This window comes from Megalobrama amblycephala, linkage group LG20 (genome assembly GCF_018812025.1).
Source record: "Megalobrama amblycephala isolate DHTTF-2021 linkage group LG20, ASM1881202v1, whole genome shotgun sequence".
Lineage (NCBI taxonomy): Eukaryota > Metazoa > Chordata > Actinopteri > Cypriniformes > Xenocyprididae > Megalobrama > Megalobrama amblycephala.
The window spans coordinates 4,470,479-4,494,356 of NC_063063.1; the positions used below are offsets into that span (position 1 = coordinate 4,470,479).

General features: G+C 37.4%; 1 protein-coding gene across 1 annotated transcript; it reads left to right on the plus strand.

The window, feature by feature from the left end:
- The first annotated feature begins 1,141 nt into the window (after window positions 1–1,141).
- Window positions 1,142–21,975, plus strand: si:dkey-94f20.4 (synembryn-A). Its single transcript, XM_048171637.1, has 14 exons — window positions 1,142–1,555; window positions 2,190–2,275; window positions 2,461–2,508; window positions 5,359–5,376; window positions 6,450–6,536; window positions 6,626–7,203; window positions 9,811–9,946; window positions 10,511–10,699; window positions 10,880–10,974; window positions 17,182–17,332; window positions 17,962–18,057; window positions 18,158–18,302; window positions 21,462–21,741; window positions 21,818–21,975. Exons 1-14 carry the CDS (start codon window positions 1,525–1,527, stop codon window positions 21,945–21,947), a joined length of 2,070 nt encoding a protein of 689 aa, XP_048027594.1. The 5' UTR covers window positions 1,142–1,524; the 3' UTR covers window positions 21,948–21,975.
- The last annotated feature ends 1,903 nt before the right edge of the window (window positions 21,976–23,878 follow it).

Sequence of the window (23,878 nt, forward strand, 5' to 3'; positions counted from 1 at the left end):
CTTTGGATGATATTATGCACTGTAGATGATGATAACTTCAAACTCTTTGCAATTTTTCTCTGAGAAACTCCTTTCTGATATTGCTCCACTATTTTTCGCAGCAGCATTGGGGGAATTGGTGATCCTCTGCCCATCTTGACTTCTGAGAGACACTGCCACTCTGAGAGGCTCTTTTTATACCCAATCATGTTGCCATTTGACCTAATAAGTTGCACATTGATCCTCCAGCTGTTCCTTATATGTACATTTAACTTTTCCAGCCTCTTATTGCTACCTGTCCCAACTTTTTTGGAATGTGTAGCTCTCATGAAATCCAAAATGAGCCAATATTTGGCATGACATTTCAAAATGTCTCACTTTCAACATTTGAAATGTTATCTATATTCTATTGTGAATAAAATATTTTATGAGATTTGTAAATTATTGCATTCCTTTTTTATTTGTACAGTGTCCCAACGTTTTTGGAATCGGGTTTGTAGATAATTTTTTAAAGGAAAAACAGACAAACCTCAGTGAATAAAAATATAAACCTGAATGAAGATTAAACCTTTCAAAATATAATTTACATCCAGTGGATTGTATCTTAGAGTAAATTGTTGTTTATTTTAATTAGTCAAAATTAAATTTAAACTATGGCTTTGGAAAAGCTAAATCTATGGTTGAAATGTTCTTCAGGGAAAAGAGACAAACCTCAATCAATAAATAAAAATACCAAAAAGACAACAGAGTGAATTATAATTATTTGTTTTTATAGGCTATGATTAAAAATGATAGAAACTAGTTCTGAGAAAAATAGGCCTATCATATTAGACTACCATATTTCACACTAGGTCTGAAAGAGCGCATGTTGGGTAAAGTATTTAAAGTCGACATGATGAAACAGAAGTTGCATAGAAGTTTTTCCCCTGTTGTGCATGAAACGGCTTCTCGAACAAGAAAAAATGTACGCAGGACTTAATATTGTCCATCAGCAATCGATTGGATGGTTGTTGGTTTGCTATTGACGAATCTCATGTGAGTGACAGGTTTTCCCGCCCTTTAAAAATTAAAAAATAAATAATGAAGTGGATAAATCATTTATAATAGCCTAAATACTGTAATATTCCATAAAAAACAAGACTTGTCTGTTTTGATTTAATGGTGACTTTAAATTAAACATTAACAAAGCAGCTTTGTAGTTACGTTTATTAATCATTTGATGTTTAATGACATGCGCTGGTCGACATGTCACTGTCTTCAACTGAACTGCCATCTTGTGGTTACTGTATGCCACTGCACCATCGACTGGCTCCTCTGTGATGTTATTTATAGGGCGAGTGAATCGAGATAAAGTGGAAAGACATTAAAGGATTAGAGCATAACTAATACACTGCAGGATTACAGAGAAAACGGGGCAGGGACAAAGCCAGAGTAAACAGAGACTGAAAAAGACTGACAGAGAGGAACATAAAAGGCCTGGAGGTAAAGAAACGACTAGTTATTAAAATCCTATAGAAATTAAAAATCCAGCACATTGGATCCTGCATGGCACACTCAGGTGAAGACACACTCACAGGTGAGAGGATGAACTAACCTACATAAAGAAAACACTTAGTGAATAGAAGTCTGAAACTGACTTATACGCAGGCTTATATTTGTGTTTTGGTATGAAAATTTCATATTGATGCCATATTGATGAACAGTAGCATTTGATTCAGTCAATAGCTACAGTCGGCCTAAACGTTTAAGGGCCACTCGTGAAAATGCTTCTACCGTATTTTGCTTTTTTGTCATTTAATATTGCATTTAGTATTATATTACATATATTTATAGATTATTATACTGTAGATTATAATATCACTGTAACAATTTGAATCAAAAGTTGAATTAAAAATGTTATATTTTATTGTTATTATATTATGTGATATTTTATTATTTTATTCCTTTGCTTTAATAACAGATTTATTATGCTTATTATAATGAATTACTTTTGATTAGTGAATTAGCAAGCATTCAGTAACACTGTTACACATCTTAAATGTACTATTTTTAATTATATAGCAAGTATTAATTGTAAATTAATACTACTCCATATAACTGTTCCTGTTTAAATCAAAGATTTTTAATGTGGTATCTTATTTCTGTACCTAACCTTTTTTGAAGAATGATTTCATGTTTGTGCATATATGTGCATGTGTGTTTTTGTGCAGCGATGAATGTAGAGAGGATTATCGAGTGTATCAGAGAGGGCGATCAGAAAGGACTCAAGGCAGAACTACTGCAATTTAATCGAGAGGTACTCACAATTAACAGTGATTATAGTCTAGTGGCTCCAAAACCAATGTATTAATAACATTTGTACTGACAATGCATGTCATTATAAAATAATCTACTTTGTGCACGTTGTTTCAAGTTGTGCACTCAAAGCTCACATTTTATGTAATTGCTCTTTTCTAATTGCACACTCTCTCTTGCTCCTAGTACGCACAGTGCTTCTTCTATGATTTGGAGGAGAGGGAGAGAAGAAAAGTAAGATATATTTGAGTGCACTTACATGTACACACTCACAGGAAAGAACAATGAGTCTCTTTATATCTTTAAATAAGAAAAAGATGCCACTATCTCTCAAGTTTCAGAAAAGATCTCAGACTTAAAAGGTACACTATGTAAATTTTTTGTTCAAAATTAACAACATTTAAATAACAAGTCAATACATTATCAATCCTTCCTCCAAAACGTGTTTCTGTCTTACCCTGATTCACTATGGTAAGCCTATTATAAGTGTTTATATTTTAGGCCAGGCAGGATGGTTTTCGCAGGAGATTGTGTACATATGTCACTCGCCTGTGCATGTCTATATTCAAGCTATATTTAGAGAAAAGTTGCTCCAGCTACTTGTTGTGAGAGTGGCATTAGTGTCACAACGATCGAGAAAGGTTGACATGGAGCAGCTAAATGGGGAATCACTTGCCTTGATTATAAAGTTATGAAGTCAGAATTGAGTGATATAGTCAGAATTGCGCAATATAAAGTCAGAATTGCGAGTTATAAAGTCAGAATTGAGTGATAGTCAGAATCGCATGATATAAAGTCAGAATTGCGTGATAGAAAGTCAGAATTGCATGATATAAAGTCAGAATTGCGAGTTATAAAGTCAGAATTGCATGATATAAAGTCAGAATTGCGAGTTATAGTCAGAATTGTGTGATAGAAAGTCAGAATTGAATGATATAAAGTCAGAATTGTGAGTTATAAAGTCAGAATTGTGAGTTATAGCTCTGGTTTCACAGACAAGGCTTAAGCTAGTCCTAGACTACAATGCATGTTTGAGCTGTTTTAACTGAAAGTACTGACTTGTACTGACAGATCTTAAAATATGTCAGTGCCATTGTTTTGTCTAAAGATGCGCACCAGTAATGTTTTTTTTCTAGTGAACGTTTATAAAAGCTACTTAAATGCCCTAACTGAACTAAGGCCTAATCCTGGCTTAGGCTAAGCCCTGTCTGTGAAACTGGGCCATAAAATCGCAATTGTGTGTTATAATGTCCAATTGGGAAAGAAGACTGACGTTTTTTCTCACAATTCTGACTTTCTATCACACAATTCTGATTTTCTATCACACAATTCTTACTTTCTATCACACAATTCTTACTTTCTATCACACAATTCTGACTTTCTATCACAATTCTGATTTTCTATCACACAATTCTGATTTTCTATCACACAATTCTTACTTTCTATCACACAATTCTGATTTTCTATCACAATTCTGACTTTCTATCACAATTCTGACTTTCTATCACACAATTCTGACTTTATAACTCGCAATTGCAGAATTGTGAGATAAAAAGTCGCAATTACCTTTTTTATTTTTTTATTTAGTGGCGGAAACAAGCAGAGATGATGAGAAATGAGGGATTTAAAATATTGTAAAAACAATGCATAGATGGCGTTTTTATTACTTAAGGTATTTGAAATGTATTTGATTTTACAGATAAATTGCTATATGTAGCTCTCTAAGAGTTCATTGTAAAGCATTGTAAAAGGTTATATTCATCCACACAGTCACACTGAGCCGAAGCAGCACAGCCAAAACAGTGTTTTTCTGCAAAATGCATGCAGTTTTGTTTTTAACCACTAGAGGGCTGTTAAGTTACATAGTGTACCTTTAAAATGTGCTCATATTGGTCAAATTCAGGGATTTCTCTATATATGAATTCCAGACCAAATGTTCTTCCCCGAGCAAATATGTGTTATATATTTAATATTTTGATTTCTCCAAATATTTTTTTTTCCCCCAAAGAAACATCTAAGACAAAGCTTATTTTTAATTTGCAAAGAAATAAGAACTATAAGCTATATGAAAGTGTAACATTTGAGTCATACAGATTTCTTCTGGGCAGAAATTTATTTCCTGCATGTCCTCAGATGTTTGCTGATACTGCAGTTGACTTGATCCCCGGCCTGCAGCTCATTAATATATAGACCATATGCTCCCTGCTAATTCCATTCCAGTCAGTGTTGATGTGTCTACGTAATTGCATTGAATTAAGATTACAATATGATGTTGGTTCAACATAATTTTTGCATGTTCACTAAATGTTGAAACAATGTTGAAATTTCACAAAAGAAGATATTTTGAAGGATGTTGGTAACCAAATAGTTTCTGGTCCCTATTGGCTTTTTCCCCTTCATTATACTATGGAAGTCATTTGGGACCAGCAACTGTTTGGTTACCCACATTCTTCAAAATCTTCTTTTGTGTTCAACAGAACAAAGAAATACAAGTTTAGAACAACTGACAGAATTTTTGTTTTGGGGTGAACTATCCCATTCATCCCTTCGGCTACTTCAATGCTATCAACAAATTCTTAATCATTACAAACTTTCTATTAGAAATACTTAAACATTGTGATAAATAAGGGAAGTTCAGGAAAACCTTACAGTCACTAATTGGATGGTTGTGGTTTGCTATTGGTCAGTCTCATGTGAGTGACAGGTTGTCCCGCCCTCGTGCTAGTAAACACGTCATCAGAGAAGAGAAGAAATGTTTCTGCATGAGGAAAGGGGAAGTTATTTTGATTAAAGATTAAGAGGCACATAGATAAATCAATTATAATAAACACTGCAATATTCCATAAAAAATAGGAATTGCCAAATTTGATTTCATGAAAATGTTTTGATGAAAACTCAACATTGTATCAATATCACCTTGCTATCTGGGATATATTCCTCCTTTCCCAGTTCTTTAGCTTTGTTACTTATTGTTAAAACATGCAAACACAAAAAGCACATTTAGAATAGAAAAACATTCTTTGTCATATCTTTTAATGACTTTCATATTTTTCTGTCATCTGGCTGCTTGTTCAATCTAAAAAGAGGGAGGAGCTGGAAGAGGTAATATTTTCAACATTCTTGAATTCCCCAAAGTTACCGACATCCTGATTGACCATTGTTAACCCTCTGGTGGACATTTTAGACCAAAAAACTTGATGAATTTCATGGCACTTCCTATATAAACATACACAAAAAAGAATCGTGGACATAATTAGTAAAGGCTACAGTCACAATTGTGATCTTCATCGTCACAAATAACAGCATAGGAAATTAATGGGACATACGAAAAACAGAGCTTTTTATAGAGAAATGATTAAATAGTCTTGGATAATGTCTAAATATATCGAAATGCAAAATCTAATAAAAGTGTCTATAATTATGCCTGAAAATACTGATAAGGAACTATAGCGTGATTTCACCAAAGTACAAGTTCATGGAACAACATTCCAATCAACCAATCAGATTTGAGGGACAAGTTTACAGTTTATGACAAGTTTAGGCTTACAACCAGGGTTAGGTGCTTCTACATCAGTGTTACTTCACCTATCATTTCCCTCTGATTTTAGGGGTATGTTATGGGTAGGGTTAGGTTTAGGGGTAGGGATAGGGTTAGGACTAGAATGTTGTTCCTGGATCAACAAAATATGTTGGTAGCTAATAGGTAATGTGACCGTGGTGTAGTTCGTTTATAGCCTACGTTTATGTTTTGACGTCTGTTGGTTGTATTTATGATTCAAAATTCATTCAAAAGTTGTGTTCATTTGTGAAGATTATCAGGAGGAACAATATGTGTAAGAATCATAAGCTTTTGTTAGTCACAGACCTATTTTCTGCAGTAATCCAAAAGCCAATCCTATTGAATTTTTGTCGAGGGAACCAGGGTGATGCTAACTTCCAAGTTGGCCTACAAAAATATGTCATTGATCCCTGCATCACTCTATACCAGAGGGTTAAAGGTGGAGTTTACAATTTCTGCATCACTAGCAGTACCAAAATTAATCACTGTTATATCTTAATTCCTACTGGCCTGTCATGTAACGGCAATAAAAAAAACTCCCACAAATGGAATGCATGAATCACAGTATACTCACAATGGTTTGTTCCTATAACACTTTTTTTTTTGGTCACCGCAGTTCAGAAAGAATAAAGTGCGGGATTATGTGTCCGACTCAGATTCAGACTACGATGAGTCCTGTAACCCAGATGTCATTTTGAGACAGGTAACCTTGGCTCTTTTAAATAAATACACTCATAAACCATCCTAAGACAACTTCCGCCTTTAATTTGCTTTTGTTTCTTTCGCCCTCAGGCTCTGGCTACGGTTTTGATCAGGTTCCTCCAGACTGAACCGCAAGGGCGTGTGCTGAAAGTATGTCTGAGATCCTTACGAATCCTCTCAAGGGACAAAAAGGTTATGGGGCCTCTGGTCACTGACAGAGCGCTGCTCACTCTAGCCCACCTGGGCGGCATCAGCAATGCACCTATTCCAATAGAAGACACTGACAATGATGTTGACCCCTATAATGACATCATTATGGCCATTTCTGAGATCAAATTAGGCCAAGCAGATGAGGATGATCATGGCGGTGAGGAAGACGAGGCTGTAACCAGTGATGTGAACGACCCTGTGGTCTGGGGGCCAAGCGATTGGTGTGGTGATCGCAAGGCTAGCACATTTTCAAGCATGAGCCTCGGACCTTCTCGCAGGAGGAGCAGCGTTTTTAAAGCTCTCACACCTGGTAAAAGAGACAGCAGAGGAAGCCTGGGAGAAGGGGAGGAAGAGGAGGAAAAAGATGACGAAGAAGAAACCAGGAAGGAAGTCATGAAAATCTTATGTAACATTGTTTACAATAGTGCTTGGGCACAAGAGAGAGCCAGTGAACTCAGGTATTTCAACATACGATTTAAACTCTGCCATCTTTCCTCATGGGCACTGTGAAAAATGCAAGACCTGTTGCATGAAGCTCGTTTAACAAACTCTGAGTTTCAGAGTAGGTTTAGAGTTGACAAAACCATACAAATCCAACCTGGTTTAGATCAGGCTCACAGTACTCAGTATAAACGTTCTCTGTCAACTCAGTGTTTGATCCAGAGATTGTGAATAACTCATCTTGAGCCGAAAAACAAGAGTTTGCTCACACTAATCTCAGAATTTGGTAGGAATTTAAACTGGCTTGATGCAACAGGCCTCAGAGGTTTACTGTTTAAATGAAAACCTGGAAGAAAAATTGTGATATTGTATAGGGCTTTTCACACTTGAAATAGTTCATTCTAAACCACGGGTAAACAGAAGCCTGTGTTATCCTGCTTCACATTTCACACTGCTCATAATTTACCTGGGCTTAACCATTAATCCTGGGTATTCATAAGCTGACATTTCACATTGTACATTCCTAAACCCTGGGTTAACGTTCTTATTTGCGGTGTCAGTGTCATTGATTTGATAATCGCAGCACGAGACCTGTTTACATAGCACTAGCATTGCGCATCCTCGTATTCACGACTGCACTATCGAGTTTATACTAAATGGACATTTCAGACAATAAAGATAAAAATCAAACAGTCACTTCTTCATTTCAATTGTCTCTTCAATCATTCAATTGTCGCGTTTTCTGCCAGAATTTGACATTTTCCCTTTCAAACACTAAATTTACTGTTTATATACAATGCAGTGTTTCTGCAACTGTCAAAGCAGGCAAATATGAGTACGCGATTGGTCGTCTGTTGCTAAGTGTAACCCCTCCTATTCGAACCGCCCGCTCTAAGCAGGACTCTAACCTCGGAACCTGGAGTTGGGTGCTCTAACAAAGAAGGCTAAAGACCGCAGTCTCTAGCATCAGTCGCTAGAGCGCCTCTTGAGATCAGGGGATTGAGGTTCTTACCGGCCTACGCCTGTTACATAAGCGTCTAGCTGTAACATCTAACACTGCATCATTTCACATTGTACAAGTTTGCCACCGCAAAAGCGGTACTACTCCTGAGCAGGGTTTCATAACCCTGAAAAGCGGTGCTAACCCCACTTCCAAAGTACAAGTGTGAAATGTTCCTTTACCCAGGATTAAAAGCGGTGTTTAGAATGAAGATAAGTTAAGTGCAGTGTGAAAAGCCCTTATGATATTCCTTAAAGTAATGTTGTAATAAACTGTATTATAATTTATTAGCATTTATTATTTTGAGAAGTACATTCTATTGTACAATACTTATATATTACTCTCATCATTTCTTCAAGTTTTATTTTGGCGGGAAAATTTGGATAAGTAAATTAAAAGTAGCATAGTACACTTAATCAAATAATGATATGGACTAGTTTCTATGAATATGAATCTAGTCTACTACACATAATAAAGCACATGTGACGCTTGTGGTGTTTTCAGCGTCTGCTGTCTCACTATATGAGGACATGAACACATGAACTTCATCTCCAGAGCAGCTTTGAGACTCACTTCACCAGCATTTTACCATTTCACTTAAGAAAAACTATCACACAGAAAAACAAAGTTCCCTACTCATGCTTACCAGTGAAAGCGTGACCCCTGCACTGTAAAAAAAATCCCGTTGTTTCTACGGAAAAATACCGGCAGCTGTGGTTACCAGAACAATACTGTAAAAATGACATCAAACCGTAAACATACTTACGGAGTTACATGTGAATTTTACATTTTAAATATGTATATTTAACATTGGATTTCAGTACCCTGTAAAAAAAAATCCCAGTAAAATTTACGGTAAAATAACATATTTCATTAACTGATATAATGTTAATTTACCAGCCTAATGAAGTACTAATATCTGTTTTGTATCTTTATAATACACCGACAGTCACCAAACACAGTGGTGATAAGAGTCACATGATGAATCAAAGTTCATCACAAGCAGCTTTTCCACAAGCTGAGAAGGACAACACTAATATATAGAAGGAGCACACAGTGTCATTCACACACACACTAAACACCATCATGGTAACATGCATGAAATTTTAAAAATGCAATAAACATTAATTTAACAACATTAGATGTAACATAAAACCATAATGTACATAACTGATTAGAAAAAAATGAGAAAAACTAAGAAGAAACAGAGTTATTTCAACAAAAATATATCAAATGTGAAGTGTCACGCAGGGAATTGTGGGAATGTCAATTTGTCAAAAACTGTGAATTTAACGGTATTTTACCGTAAAATTACATTAAATGTACCGTTAGATCTATTACAGTTATTCACCGTATATAGTACGGAAACTTTCTGTAAACCAATTAACAGTTTTTCACCGCAGCATTTTTACAGTCTTTTACTGTTAAAATCACGGTAATTTTTTACAGTGTGGGTTACAAGTCATTGCAAAAATGGCTAAAAAGAAAAAAGAAAAAAAAAAAAAAAATCTAATTCATACATTCTTATTACAAGTTTTTTGGGACACTGTATTCACTGAAACTAAATATATTTGCATGTCATATGCTTTTTTTCTTTTCTCTCCCATTGCTTGCTGTACTTCAGTATCCTCTGTGGTCTGACGGAAAAGCTAAATAAGGAATTTCAGTCTGCATCTTCTCCTTGTGGCCAGTTTTACACGCTCCGGTTTATGTTTTTACTGACGGCGCTAAGACCTGAACTCAGAACACAGCTGAAACAAGTATCTACTTTTCTCCTTCCATTATTGAATTTGAGCAAATATTATAAAACAAATAATCTTTTCTGCTATCGTATTATGTGTGCTAGCATTCAAAAGTTTGGGGTCAGTAAGATTTTTAAAACTTTTTCAGCAAGGAAACATTAAATTGAAAAAAATTTATCATGGTTTCCACAAAAATATGAATAAATTTGAATAAATATTAATAAATAAAAACATTAATAACAATAAGAAGTGTTCTTGAGCAGCAAATCTGCATATTAGAATGATTTCTGTGACACTGAAGACTGGAGTAATGATGCTGGAAATTCAGAAATGATCACAGGAATAAATTACATTTTAAACAGGTATTTTAAATTGTAATAATATAATTTAGAATATTACTGTTTTTAATGTATTTTTGATCAAATAAATGCGGCCTTGGTGAGCATAAGAGACGTCTTTAAAAAATATTTTAAAAAATCATACCGAGCCCAAAATTTTGAACAGTAGTGTAAATTGTTTTATATCGGTCAACGGTCACAATCCTATCTACATATTGTATTGGCTTTTTTTGGTCATTTTTAGGAGGGAGGAGTGTCTCTGTTGACTACAGTGCTGGAGAAGTGTTTATCAGTACAGTGGAAGGAAGAGTTCGAGGTTGTGCTGGATCCTGCAGCGCCTCCTATAAGTGTGGATGACTCACAGCAGGCTCAGGAGGCTCTGAAGATCCTTTTTAATATCACACACAGCACACACACTCAAGAACCTGAAGAGGTGGGTGTATGCAGACATAATCACACTCATGCTCACTCACCTCCCCAACAAATAATGGTATTATGTGATGTATCAGATGGGAATACTATAGTACTGTAGTAATACTAAAGTAAACCCACACATCGCACTGAATAAATTGATATAAATTGTTAACATCAAGGTTCACATTGTGTCTACCAGGAAGATGCATCTCTCTATCGCCACCTGGCTGCAGTTTTGCGTCACTGTCTGATGGTGTCCTCTGAGGAGGAGGAAGCTACAGATGAATTAAAGGGGTTAGTTTTGATAAATGTTTTTATTGTTCTATAATAACTATTCTGAGTTGAAAATTTCAGTAATTATGACTCATTTCACAAGCACAAAAGTGTTTATGTAACTGAGGCCACCTAGTATACTGTGTGAGTAAACCTCACTACCCTGGCCTCAAGAGGTGCTCTAGTGACTCACACTAAAAGCTGTGGTCTTTAGTGCACCCGCCTCCCATGTCGGAGACAGCGGTTCAAATCCCGCTTGGAGCGGTGCAGGTAAAACCAGTGTAGCGATTTGTACAGTTATTAATCAATTTATGGGTGGAATATGAATATAATAATTCATAAAGTTTTATGAATAATTATATGCGCATACCAACCCAAGGGGGAATTAACCATATATGGTGAATTAATTACAACGAATTATAATCATTCACATATATGATCAGTTCTGGTTTAATAATTATGTAGAAAGCTATCGTTTGTCCGGCAAACTAGCTCCTCAGAATGTTATAAGAAGGAAGGTCTGTCCTCTGGCCACGAGAAAGACTTCCTATTCTAGCATCCAGATGTAAAGCAAGGATATAGGATCGATACGTTAAAGTGACCTGATCGTTGTTGAATGAGCAAGTGAACAAAAGGTATGGATATGATGTGTTTAATATACGGAACGGGTAATACAAAGGTTATACGGATAAATGTACACAAGTAGATACAGATACATACAAAGTGAAAGAAAAAGGCAGGAAGAGAGAGATGATCAAAGAATGGCCAATTCTAACAGTTAACCTTGAAGAGCCAGCAAGGAAACCCAGTATTCAAAATCTTAACAAATACTTGCATGTAGGTTCGTTGTGGTGCTTAGAGTTTCGGAGCGCTCAGTGTGGTAGTTGGTCCTTCAGGAGGTGATTTTCAGCGAAGTTTCAAACGAAGGCTTAACTGGAAGTAAGATGACCGGAAGATAGAGAAGAGAGTCCATCTCTACGGCAGGAACTTGTGCAGGAAACTTGTGCAGGAAACTTGTGCAGGAAACTCGTGCATCAAAAAGACGTGTGTCGTGGTATTTTAAAGACAACAGACCAGAACGCCTTCTTGATAACGTCCTCCAATTTGGCGGTTTTCCACATCCCTTTGTCCTGTCTCCCGGGTTAATTTATGGTATGTCAAATCGGTGCATTTTCTTCATAGTACTATTAAACATTGAACGATGCATTTGACAGAAATGTAACGTACATGAGTGAATAGCTCGGACTCGCAGCTTTACGGAGAGATCAAACTCGACAGGTGTCGCTCATCCTATAAAGAAGATGCACTTTGTACTCTACTACTACCGTTTAACATGAAAACTAACCTACTATAGTCAATTCTACGATTCTACACTAGTAACACATACATGCAACAAGCACTACAATGGCAGATACATTCATATTTGCAGGTATAATATCTGTGCATACAGTCTTTATGTAGGTCTTTTGTGTGTGTGTGTGTGTGTGTGTGTGTGTCTGTGGGTGTGTGCGTGTATTTTCCTTTTTATGACCGTTTGGAATTCGGGCCTGTCTCCTAGAAACCCGATCCGTGGTGTTCGCATCTCCTTTGAAGTCGCAGAGGAGAGGTTCGGGACTTATTGCAATAGTCATAAAAAAGAGTCTCGTGATCCATTAGTGTCTGCCGGGACGGAATCAATGTAAGATTTACAAACCGAAGTTCCGTGAATTGAGACTTAAATACAGTTTATGGTGGGACCTGCTCATCTTTGAGACTGTGCAGACCCTACACCAGAGTGGTTACATTGGTGCAGTGACCCGGTGGGAGTGAGATTTAGGAGATTTAGTGTAACAGAGGCAAGCTAGTAAGAGCTGTGTGAGTAAACCTCACACTCCTGGCCTCGAGAGGTACAATAGTGACTCATGCTAGAGGCTGTGGTCTTTAGCGCAGTTCAAATCTCGCTAGGAGCGGTGCGAGTAGAACCGGAGGGGTTACATTGGTGCCGTGACCTGGGTGAGAGTGAGATTTAGGGGAGTGAGTGTAATGGAGGCAAGCTAGTAAGAGCTGTGTGAGTAAACCTCACTCCCCTGGCCTCAAGAGGTGAACTAGTGACTCACGCTAGAGGCTTTGGTCTTTAGCGCGGTTCAAATCCCACTAGGAGCGGTATGAGTAGAACGGGAGGGGTTATATTGGTGCCGTGACCCAGGTGAGAGTGAGATTTAGGGGAGTGAGTGTAATGGAGGCAAGCTAGTAAGAGCTGTGTGAGTAAACCTCACTCCCCTTGCCTCAAGAGGTGCACTAGTGACTCACACTAGAGCAGGGCTCGTCAACTGGCAGCCCGTGGGCCAAATCCGACCCGCCAATCATCTTAATCTGGCCCGCCAATCATCTTCATCCGGCCCATGACACCTCAATCTCCCTCCTCCTCTTTTCCTGGTAGTGCAGCTAAATTTGGTTAGAATCGTGGCTGCAGTGGTGCCTGCAGCTGTACTGCTATATACGCACTGTTCGTACCATGCATGATCCTCCGACTGACCTGAGAAACATTTTCCGTGCAAATATTTCAGCAGTTATTATGCGTGTCCCGTATTTCTGTTGACTTTCTTTTCCGTGACTTGGCCAAACGCGCTTGCATAACAATCTGAAATTATTTGGATTCGTTTGGACTGCTCTGTTTCTGAATCATCTGTAGTTGTTTCTCAGTCAATAACAACAAATACAGAACAAATAGCGCTGTTTTCATGTGTTTGACTAGTTTACTTTGAACTACGCAGCACGGCCCAGTGGATAACAGAATGAAAACTTAAAGGAGCTGCGTTTATTCCCGGTCACCATTATTAAACAGCGTTGCGAAATCAAGTGAGATTAGCATTCAACACACACCTCTCGGTTACAAACATCAAACCACTCGATGATTAAACTAGTTTTAAATCGGATGAAACAGCTAACATTCCCAACAAGACTGATGAAGAAAACAGGAGAAACATGCCATGAATGAAGATAAAAGACTTTTAAATCCCAAAATCACCACCCTTACAAACATTTACCATGAATGAACTGTAGTAAATTACCATGGTTTGTGGCTATATTATAGCCATTTATATTGCATTATATTGCATATTTATTGGTGGATATGGGAATATATAATTCATGTCTTTGTTAAGGTGTAGTTTGTACCTGTTTTTTTAGGCCTATATAACATATCATAATATAATATAATTTGACAGTGGTAGTGAGTAGCCATGTATGGTTTTACCTGTGGTTACCAAGTCTCACTGTGAGAATATTTTCATTTAAGCCTCATAATTAATAAAATAATTTTTACCAATGAATCCCTACTACTTGAAGAGCCCTGCACTAGAGGCTGCGGTCTTTAGTGCAGTTCAAATCCCACTAGGAGCAGTGTGAGTAGAACCGGAGGGGTTACATTGGTGCTGTGACCCAGATGGGAGTGAGATTTAGGAGAGTGAGTGTAACAGAGGCAAGCTAGTAAGAGCTGTGTGAGTAAACCTCAATCCCCTGGCCTCAAGAGGTGCACTAGTGACTCACACTAGAGGCTGCGGTCTTTAGCGCAGTTCAAATCCCGCTAGGAATAGTGCGAGTAGAACCGGAGGGGTTACATTGGTGCCGTGACCCAGGTGGGAGTGAGTGAGTGCAAGCTAGTAAGAGCTGTGCAAGTAAACCTCACTTTCCTGGCCTCAAGAGGTGCACTAGTGACTCACACTAGAGGCTGCGGTCTTTAGCGCAGTTCAAATCCTGCTAGGAGCGGTGCGAGTAGAACTGGAGGGGTTGCATTGGTGCCGTGACCTAGGTGGGAGTGAGATTTAGGAGAGTGAGTGCAGGCAAGTAAGAGCTGTGTGAGTAAACCTCACTCCCCTGGCCTCGAGGTGCACTGACGATTAGGGTGCAGTCTTTAGCATCCCAAATCCCGCTCAGAGTGGTGCAAGTAGAACCGGAGGGGTTACATTTGTACAGTAATGTACTTACAGTGGAAGTCAAATATAATTTACATTTCAAAGTACTTCATTGGCATGTACAGTATTTACAAGATCAAGACAAAACACACACAAAAGTGAAAGATAATAGAAATTAGTAATAAAATAAAATAATAAATAAAATAATAAAAAAAACAGTCTATACTGTTGTGTAGGTAATGAATAGAATGTGAATATAAGAATCAAGTGTGCGTATTAAGAGTCTAGAGCACATATTAATTTGGCTGACAGATGTAATTTATACTTTATGTGTATGTATGTACATATACAAACCCGATTCCAAAAAAGTTGGGACACTGTACAAATTGTGAATAAAAACAGAGTGCAATGATGTGGAAGTTTCAAATTTCAATATTTTATTCAGAATACAACATAGATGACATATCAAATGTTTAAACTGAGAAAATGTATAATTTTAAGGGAAAAATAAGTTTTAAATTTTAAATTTCATGGCATCAACACATCTTAAAAAAATTGGGACAAGGCTTTGTCGCATCTTCTTTGTCGCATCTTCCTTTTTATGATTCACCAAATGTTTTCTATGGGTGAAAGATCTGGATTGCAGGCTGGCCATTTCAGTACCCGGATCCTTCCTCTACGCAGCCATGATGTTGTAATTGATGCAGTATGTGGTCTGGCATTGTCATGTTGGAAAATGCAAGGTTTTCCCTGAAAGAGACGACGTCTGGATGGGAGCATATGTTGTTCTAGAACTTGGATATACCTTTCAGCATTGATGGTGCCTTTCCAGATGTGTAAGCTGCCTATGCCACACGCACTCATGCAACCCCATCAGAGATGCAGGCTTCTGAACCGAGCGCTGATAACAACTTGGGTTGTCCTTGTCCTCTTTAGTCCGGATGACATGGCGTCCCAGTTTTCCAAAAAGAACTTCAAATTTTGATTCGTCTGACCACAGAACAGTTTTCCACTTTGCCACAGACCATTTTAAATGAGCCTTGGCCCAGTGAAAACGCCTGCGCTTCTGGATCATGTTTAGATATGGCTTCTTTTTTGACCTATAGAGTTTTAGCCGGCAACGGCGAATGGCACGGTGGATTGTGTTCACCGACAATGTTTTCTGGAAGTATTCCTGAGCCCATGTTGTGATTTCCATTACAGTAGCATTCCTGTATGTAATGCAGTTCTGTCTAAGGGCCCGAAGATCACGGGCATCCAGTATGGTTTTCCGGCCTTGACCCTTACGCACAGAGATTTTTCCAGATTCTCTGAATCTTTGGATGATATTATGCACTGTAGATGATGATAACTTCAAACTCTTTGCAATTTTTCTCTGAGAAACTCCTTTCTGATATTGCTCCACTATTTTTCGTCGCAGCATTGGGGGAATTGGTGATCCTCTGCCCATCTTGACTTCTGAGAGACACTGCCACTCTGAGAGGCTCTTTTTCTACCCAATCATGTTGCCAATTGACCTAATAAGATGCAAATTGGTCCTCCAGCTGTTCCTTATATGTACATTTAACTTTTCTGGCCTCTTATTGCTACCTGTCCCAACGTTTTTGGAATGTGAAGCTCTCATGAAATCCAAAATGAGCCAATATTTGGCATGACATTTAAAAATATCTCACTTTCAACATTTGATATGTTATCTATATTCTATTGTGAATAAAATATAAGTTTATGAGATTTGTAAATTATTGCATTCCTTTTTTTATTCACAATTTGTACAGTGTCCCAACTTTTTTGGAATCGGGTTCGTATAAGGGTCATGAAATAAAATAAAATGCATCAAGCTTACACATGTTGTGCAGGCAATAAATAGAATAATTATAATCACATGCACCTGCATCTGATCTGTTTGTGACAGCTTTAGAAAATGAGGAATTAGATGTGAGTTTTTTCAAAGTATTTCTCTCTCATATCTCTAAATTGACCACAGTATGTGTGCCTCTTTACACAGTGTGCCTCAACCATACCAGTGTCACAGTGAGCACAGGCTCTTCCTTTTTCTGAAAGCCATGTTCGTCTGGGTCTGCTTTTCTCCTCATCTTCTCTCATAAGAATTATGCCAGTACCACATAACCTTCTCCACCTTAAAAGGACAATTCGACAACTTTCCTGTTTAAATATCAAACATAGAGTAATTCATGTAAAATACAAGCTGTATAGTTAGTGCGCTTTTATAAACTGACTGACTGGTGTTCTGTTGTAATCAACAGCATTCAACATTCCATTAAAACAGGACAGATTTAAGCATACACATGACCTTGAATCTCTTTCTTTCTATCAGGCATGCAGCAAACATGCTGTCTGCTCTCCCGTTGAGTTGTCTAGACGTTCTGGTATCCGTGCCTCTGGGTCCAGACTCACACCAGATGAATGGAGTCAACATGGACTGTGTGCACGACCTACTCATGTACATGGAGAGAAAACTGGAGCAGGTAAAAAGAGAGTGAAAGAAATAAGTAAGGGAAGGGAGAAACAAAAGGATAGAGAAATAGATAGTATTATCGTCATGAATCGTCCTTGATATATTGAGATTCAGTCATCAAAGAATTAGTTCACTTCTGAATTAAAATTTCCTGATAATTTACTTACCCACACATGTCATCCAAGATGTTTGTGTCTTTATTTCTTCAGTCGAAAAGAAATTAAGGTTTTTTGTGGACTTCAGTGGGGTTCACCATTTTTGAGTTTTTCGTCCTACCGTGGTACTTCTGCCTATGTCATGCATGACCTTTGTAATGTAATGCATGGCGGATCACAGAGCTAGTGCAAGACGAGTATTTGTGGTTAAAAAGTATATGATTTTCAGTCTTCAGTGCCACATGATCCTTCAGAAATCATTATAATATGCTGGTTTGCTGCTTTTGCAAAATTTGGCACATGTTTGAAGGGTCAGAGAGGGTGGAAATAGGGAGGGGGAATAAATTATACTTAATGGTGTACCTCAGGGGGAAAAACACACACACACAAAAAAAAACAGGATATGACTCATATATAATTTTTCATAACATTGCTTGTTATGTGCAACAGTGGCTTTTCTAATGCAGTGGCGTTTCACATGCAGGGTGAAAAGGTCAAAGAGAGACTGACCCCTGTGCTGAACTTGCTGACCGAGTGCTCCCGAGGTCACAGAGAGACAAGACGCTACCTGAGACAACAGGCATGACTACTATTGTAGATTATCATGAGGTAATACGTTGTCTATTAAAACACTGGCATTGTTTTGTATCTAATTGGATGTGTTTTCTCATCGAGGACAGATTCTGCCTCCATTAAAGGATGCTAGCACTAAACCTGAAAAGGGCAACACCTTGAGGAATCGTCTGGTTAGACTGATGACCCACCTGGACACTGAGCTCAAACACTGCGCTGCTGACCTGCTCTTCGTGCTGTGCAAAGAAAACGGTACTGTATAGAAAAACGCAAGCATAGACGATGAAAACTGCACGCCAAATTACCACAAAAACAACACAATGCAACACAAAACAAAACAACCTATAAACAACAAACACAATGAAATGGCTCTTCATGTTTTCTATCAGGTATAATGACAGTATTAACATGATATGAATTACTGTTTTTATTTTTATTTTTTATAAACATTGAGAAAAAGTTTGTACTTGACATGACATACAATATTAGTCTGAGACAACGAGGGCTTCTGGTGAAATCTCATCATAATCAAGTGTCTCTGTTTGCATTAAAAGGAATCTCCCAGATTCACTGCTAGACTTAGTTTCTTGCAGCAGTGCAACTGGAATATCCAGTTTAGGCTTTTTAACCCTCTGATGCTCTTTGTGTGTCAGTCAAAAATTACAGATTTAAAAAAAAAAATTCCAATGGAATTATTGTACTATATTTTAGTTTGATAATGTTTTTATTTAATATTTTGTATTTATATGGGATTTTATGGTACTAAATTATATTTATGCAGTATTTATAATCCATTTATTCACTTTTTGAGCAAGGACCTGAAAATGAAATTTCCAAATTAAACTGTCATTAATCTTGAATGCTTTGGAGCTCTGTGTGTGTGTGTGTGTGTGCGTGTTTTTGTGTCATATCAGGACACAAATTTGTATAATGACATGGGTATGACTTAGGTATTACAAGGAGAGGGTGACTTATGAGGACATTACTCCATGTCCCCATTTTCAAAAGGCTTATAAATCATACAGAATGAGTTTTTGTGAGAAAGTAAAAATGTGAACAGTTTCCTCTGATGGTTAGGTTTAGGGGTAGGGGTAGTGTAGGGGGATAGAAAATACAGTTTGTACAGTATAAAAATTACGCCTATGGAATGTCCCCACATTTTACAAAAACAAACAAATGTGTGTGTGTGTGATCACACAGTAAGTGCCAAAACCTTTACCAAGTTTCATATCATTCCGATGAAGTAAAAAATTGTAAAAAACTAAACCTAATTTTTTTGGTCAAAAACAACCCAACAGCACCAGAGGGTTAAAGAGGACCTATTATGCCTTTTTACAAAATCTTGATTTTATTTTTCAGATCTAACAGAATAGGTTTTCATGCTTGAATGTTCAAAAAACACATTATTTTCCCATATTCTCCATTGTTGCATCTCCTCTCTTCCCAGTCTGTCAGTAACGCTCTGGGGTGCGTTTTCCAAAGCGAACTATGGTCGGAAGTTCTGTCATTACCAATAGAGTTCAATGGGACTTACGACCATGGTTCACCAACAATGCTTCCGGGAAACCCTGTTTAGTTCCTTCTCTTGAAGTCCCTCCTTCTGGAAATGACCAATGTGCTTTGATTGGTTGGCTGGACCAGTGTGTTGTGATTGGTCAAGCTCTTCGAGTGTGTTTGGGAAATGTCACACCCCTTGCCATAACCACGAGTTTCAAGACACACCTAACTAACTCAACCAAGCCCCGGCCCTTTATTCTGCATATGCCTTGGGTGGGAATTTTTTAAATGAGGATCATTGTGATGCTTTCGTTCCCGGAAGAATACTCAAGACTATGACCGAGGTGTTTCAGGGAGTTTAGAAACAGTGCACACTGATATGGAGAATAACTTCTGCTGGAGGGACTTTGAATGATATTTGCTTTGCCATTTTCAACTTCAACTCCACAAAAGCGTAAATCTTACTATTACATACTTATGTCCTAAATATAACATAGTGGGTGGGACTAACGGAAACTGGCGAATCATATTTGACTTTTTATTTTGACAAGTGTAATGTATGCACCAATAAGAAGAGGGAAAACTGCCTGCAATAGACCATGGGAACTTGCATTTAATTATTCTTTTATCTAAATATATTAAAGGGGTTAATAGATATAATGATTTTAGCCCTCTGGTTTGAACGATCTGTTTTAAGGGGCGTGTCTGCTGTGAGACTTCAGTGTAAACGCCCACTACTGTGATTGGCTAACATCTTTCCATTTGAAAAAGCCAAGTATTACTTTCTCTTTTACCCTGTTTTTACTATTACAGCTCTCATGGTTAACTAATTGTGAAAAGTGTGGCATTATATTTAGATCGTGGCATGAAAGGCTGCAGAGATGAACACTGTAGCTGATCGCAGACATGTTGAGCGCATGAAAGCAGTGATCTCGTCATTGAAACTCAATTTCTGTATACTAACAAATGCTTTCATCTTTGCTAACAGTGCAAACGCAATATAGCTAAGAGATTCGTTGAATAAAACGGGAGTTTTGCGCGTCAGTCACTGATAAACTCGCGCTGTTTGATTGACAGCTTCAGCGTGCGCTGCTCCAACAATTGCAAAGGGAGCTTTCTTTGATCGCTTTCTTTATATAATTTAATTACCATTAAATAACAGATTATTTTCATCCTACTAAGAGAAACAACGCAAGTTGACGTTTAGTCACGGGTTTAATTTACTGACACACAGACAAAGATCATCTGACATGAATCATTATTTATCAGATCAGGCATTGTGATTAACACAGTTACTTACATGTTGCATTACTGTCGAGTCCAGGCACTGCACAATATTTTGTAATCCTCAACGGCATGTTTATTGCTTGGTAGCTTGATCTGGTTTAGCACTACATAAACCTATGTTACTTAGGCTACCTACTCTATTGCATGTCATGCATGAATCGATGGGCGGGGCTAAACAGGCAGTGGGTGAAGTAGGCGTTGATCTTCTTCTGCGGAGGCGGTGCTTGCTGCCCTTTGACGTCATATATCCCCACTCTGAAAATCCTGTCGTTTGCTGGGTCTGGTGTCAATTAAAGCTTTTATTGGACTAACAAGGAAGTTTTCAGCTATGAAACTTACAGGATATTCTTATAGTATGAAGACCTCTTATATGTCAAAAGCTCAAGGAAAATTTGATTTCTCAGTTCATGACCCCTTTTAAGTTACAGTGTGATGTTTATTTTTTATAGTTTTTTAAATAATTTTTATTATTAAATTATTTCATACATCTATTTGGAAAATAACCAACTTTTATTTGAATGGGCCACATTCCAAGTTCACCACTGTATCAAACACCCATGAGCACCACCGTTCCTGAATTTCCCCCCCAAAAGATAATATTCTGGTTTTTTTTATTGGATATTCTAGTGGGTCGTTTCGTCAAGTACACTGGATATGGGAATGCCGCTGGGCTCCTGGCCACTAGAGGCTTGATGGGAGGTCAAAGGTCACAGGCCTCATCATCAGGCGCACAGTACTCTAGCGATTCAGACTCCGACACCGAGGAGTACCGGCAGATTAAAGACAAAGTGAACCCAGTGACGGGACAGGTGGAAGAGGAGCAGCCTGACCCCATGGAGGGAATGACGGAGGAGGAGAAAGAGGAGGAAGCTCATCGGCTCATTAGTCTTTTTAACAAACTCTCAAAGTAAGGATCTTAAACCACTTCTAAAAATACCAGTAAAGATTTGTACACTAACACTCTCACATCTTTTTCTAAACAGGGATAATATGATTCAGCCAATGGGATTGAACCAAGAGGGTCAGCTGGTGCCAATGTCAGAGCTCAAGGACCTCTCCATGGAGGAGAGGGAATCGGAGGAAGAACATGATGACCTGGAGAATGTGGAGTAGAACTGACATAGATGTGGTGACCAAAACTGACTGGATCTACATACATTTGTTAAAGGTGCCCTAGATTAAAAAATTGAATTTACCTTGGCATAGTTAAATAACAAGAGTTCAGTACATGGAAAAGACATACAGTGAGTCTCAAACTCCATTGTTTCCTCCTTCTTATATAAATCTCATTTGTTTAAACGACCTCCGAAGAACAGGCGAATCTCAACATAACACTGACTGTTACGTAACAGTCGGGGTGTACGCCCCAATATTTGCATAATGCCAGCCCATGTTCCCAACATTATAAAAGGCATTAGACAAGGGCAGCCAGTTAACGTCTGGAGCTGCACACAGCCGAATCATCAGACTAGGTAAGCAAGAACAACAGCGAAAAATGGCAGATGGAGCAATAATAACTGACATAATCCATGATAGCATGATATTTTTACTGATATTTGTAAATTGTCTTTCTAAAAGTTTCGTTAGCATGTTGCTAATGTACTGTTAAATGAGGTTAAAGTTACCATCGTTTCTTGCTGTATTCATGGAGACCAGAGCCGTAGTCTTGCAGTCTGTATAATGCATAAACACAACTTCATTCTTTATAAATCTCTCCAACAGTGTAGCATTAGCCGTTAGCCACGGAGGACAGCCTCAAATTCACTCAGAATAAAACGTTAACATCCAAATAAATACTTTACTCACATAATTCGAAGCATGCATACAGCATGCATGACGAACATCTTGTAAAGATTCATTTGAGGGTTATATTAGCTGTGTGAACTTTGTAAATGCGCTGTAATATAGTCGACAGCTGGTGTGGCAGGGAGCACGCGATTTAAGGGGGCGGCGCCGAGTGTAAATCAGTGCATTGTTAATGATGTCCCAAAATAGGCAGTTAAAAAAATTAATTTAAAAAAATCTATGGGGTATTTTGAGCTGAAACTTCACAGACACATTCAGGAGACACCTTAGACTTATATTACATCTTGTGAAAGAACGTTCTTGGGCACCTTTAACACTTTGAGGTGATGTAGTAACACGTTCCTAAATGTACTTACTATAGTGATAACAGTAAATTATGCATAATTACAAGTAACTAACCCTAAACCAAACCCTAACTGTAACTCTAAAGTATATGTAGTTAATTAATATTAGTAATAGTACATATTTGAGTAATTACAATGTAACGACGTCACCTTAAAATAAAATGTAGCCATATATTTTGATGTTATAATATCTAGTCTTAACAGTTTGACAGCTTATATCTAAAAACAACCTTAAATAATACCTGAATATATCTGATTAATTAAGGCACTTGAATTTATTAATAAACTACCATTCAAAAGTTTAGGATCAATACGGTTTATATTGGAAAAAAATGTATTCAGCGAGGATGAAAAAGTGACAGTAAAGACATTTTATAATGTTACAAATGATTTCTATTTTGAACAAATGCAGTTATTTTGAATTTTCTATTCATTAAAGAATCTTGAAAGAAATTATTCAAGCAGTTTTCAACACTGATAATATTAAGAAATGTTTCTTGAGCAGCAAATTATCATATTAGAATGATTTCTGAAGGATCATGTGACACTGAAGACTGGAGTAATGATGCTGAAAATTCAGCTTTGATCACAGGAATAAATTACATTTTAAAATATATTTGAATAGAAAACAGTTCTATTAAATTGCAATATTATTTCACAATATTACAGTTTTTACTGTTTTTGATCAAATAAATGCAGCCTTGTGAGCAAAAGAGACTTCTTTAATAAATATTTTAAAAAATATTACTGATCCCAAACTTTTGAAAGGTATTGTATATCTAAAAAATTAAGTATAAATCTAATTATTCAATTAGTCAATACATTTAAAATGTGTTGTGAAGGACTGTATGTTCATTAAACATTGTGTTGGATGTGTTAAATGTTTTATTTTCT

Bases quoted from the DNA above. Each gene is read 5' to 3' on its own strand.
- si:dkey-94f20.4 (XM_048171637.1), top strand. From the start codon at position 1,525: ATGGCACACTCAGGTGAAGACACACTCACAG. The intron at 17,333-17,961 runs GTAAAAAGAGAG...TTTCACATGCAG, and splicing joins TGGAGAGAAAACTGGAGCAG to GGTGAAAAGGTCAAAGAGAG. The intron at 18,303-21,461 runs GTACTGTATAGA...TGGATATTCTAG, and splicing joins CGTGCTGTGCAAAGAAAACG to TGGGTCGTTTCGTCAAGTAC.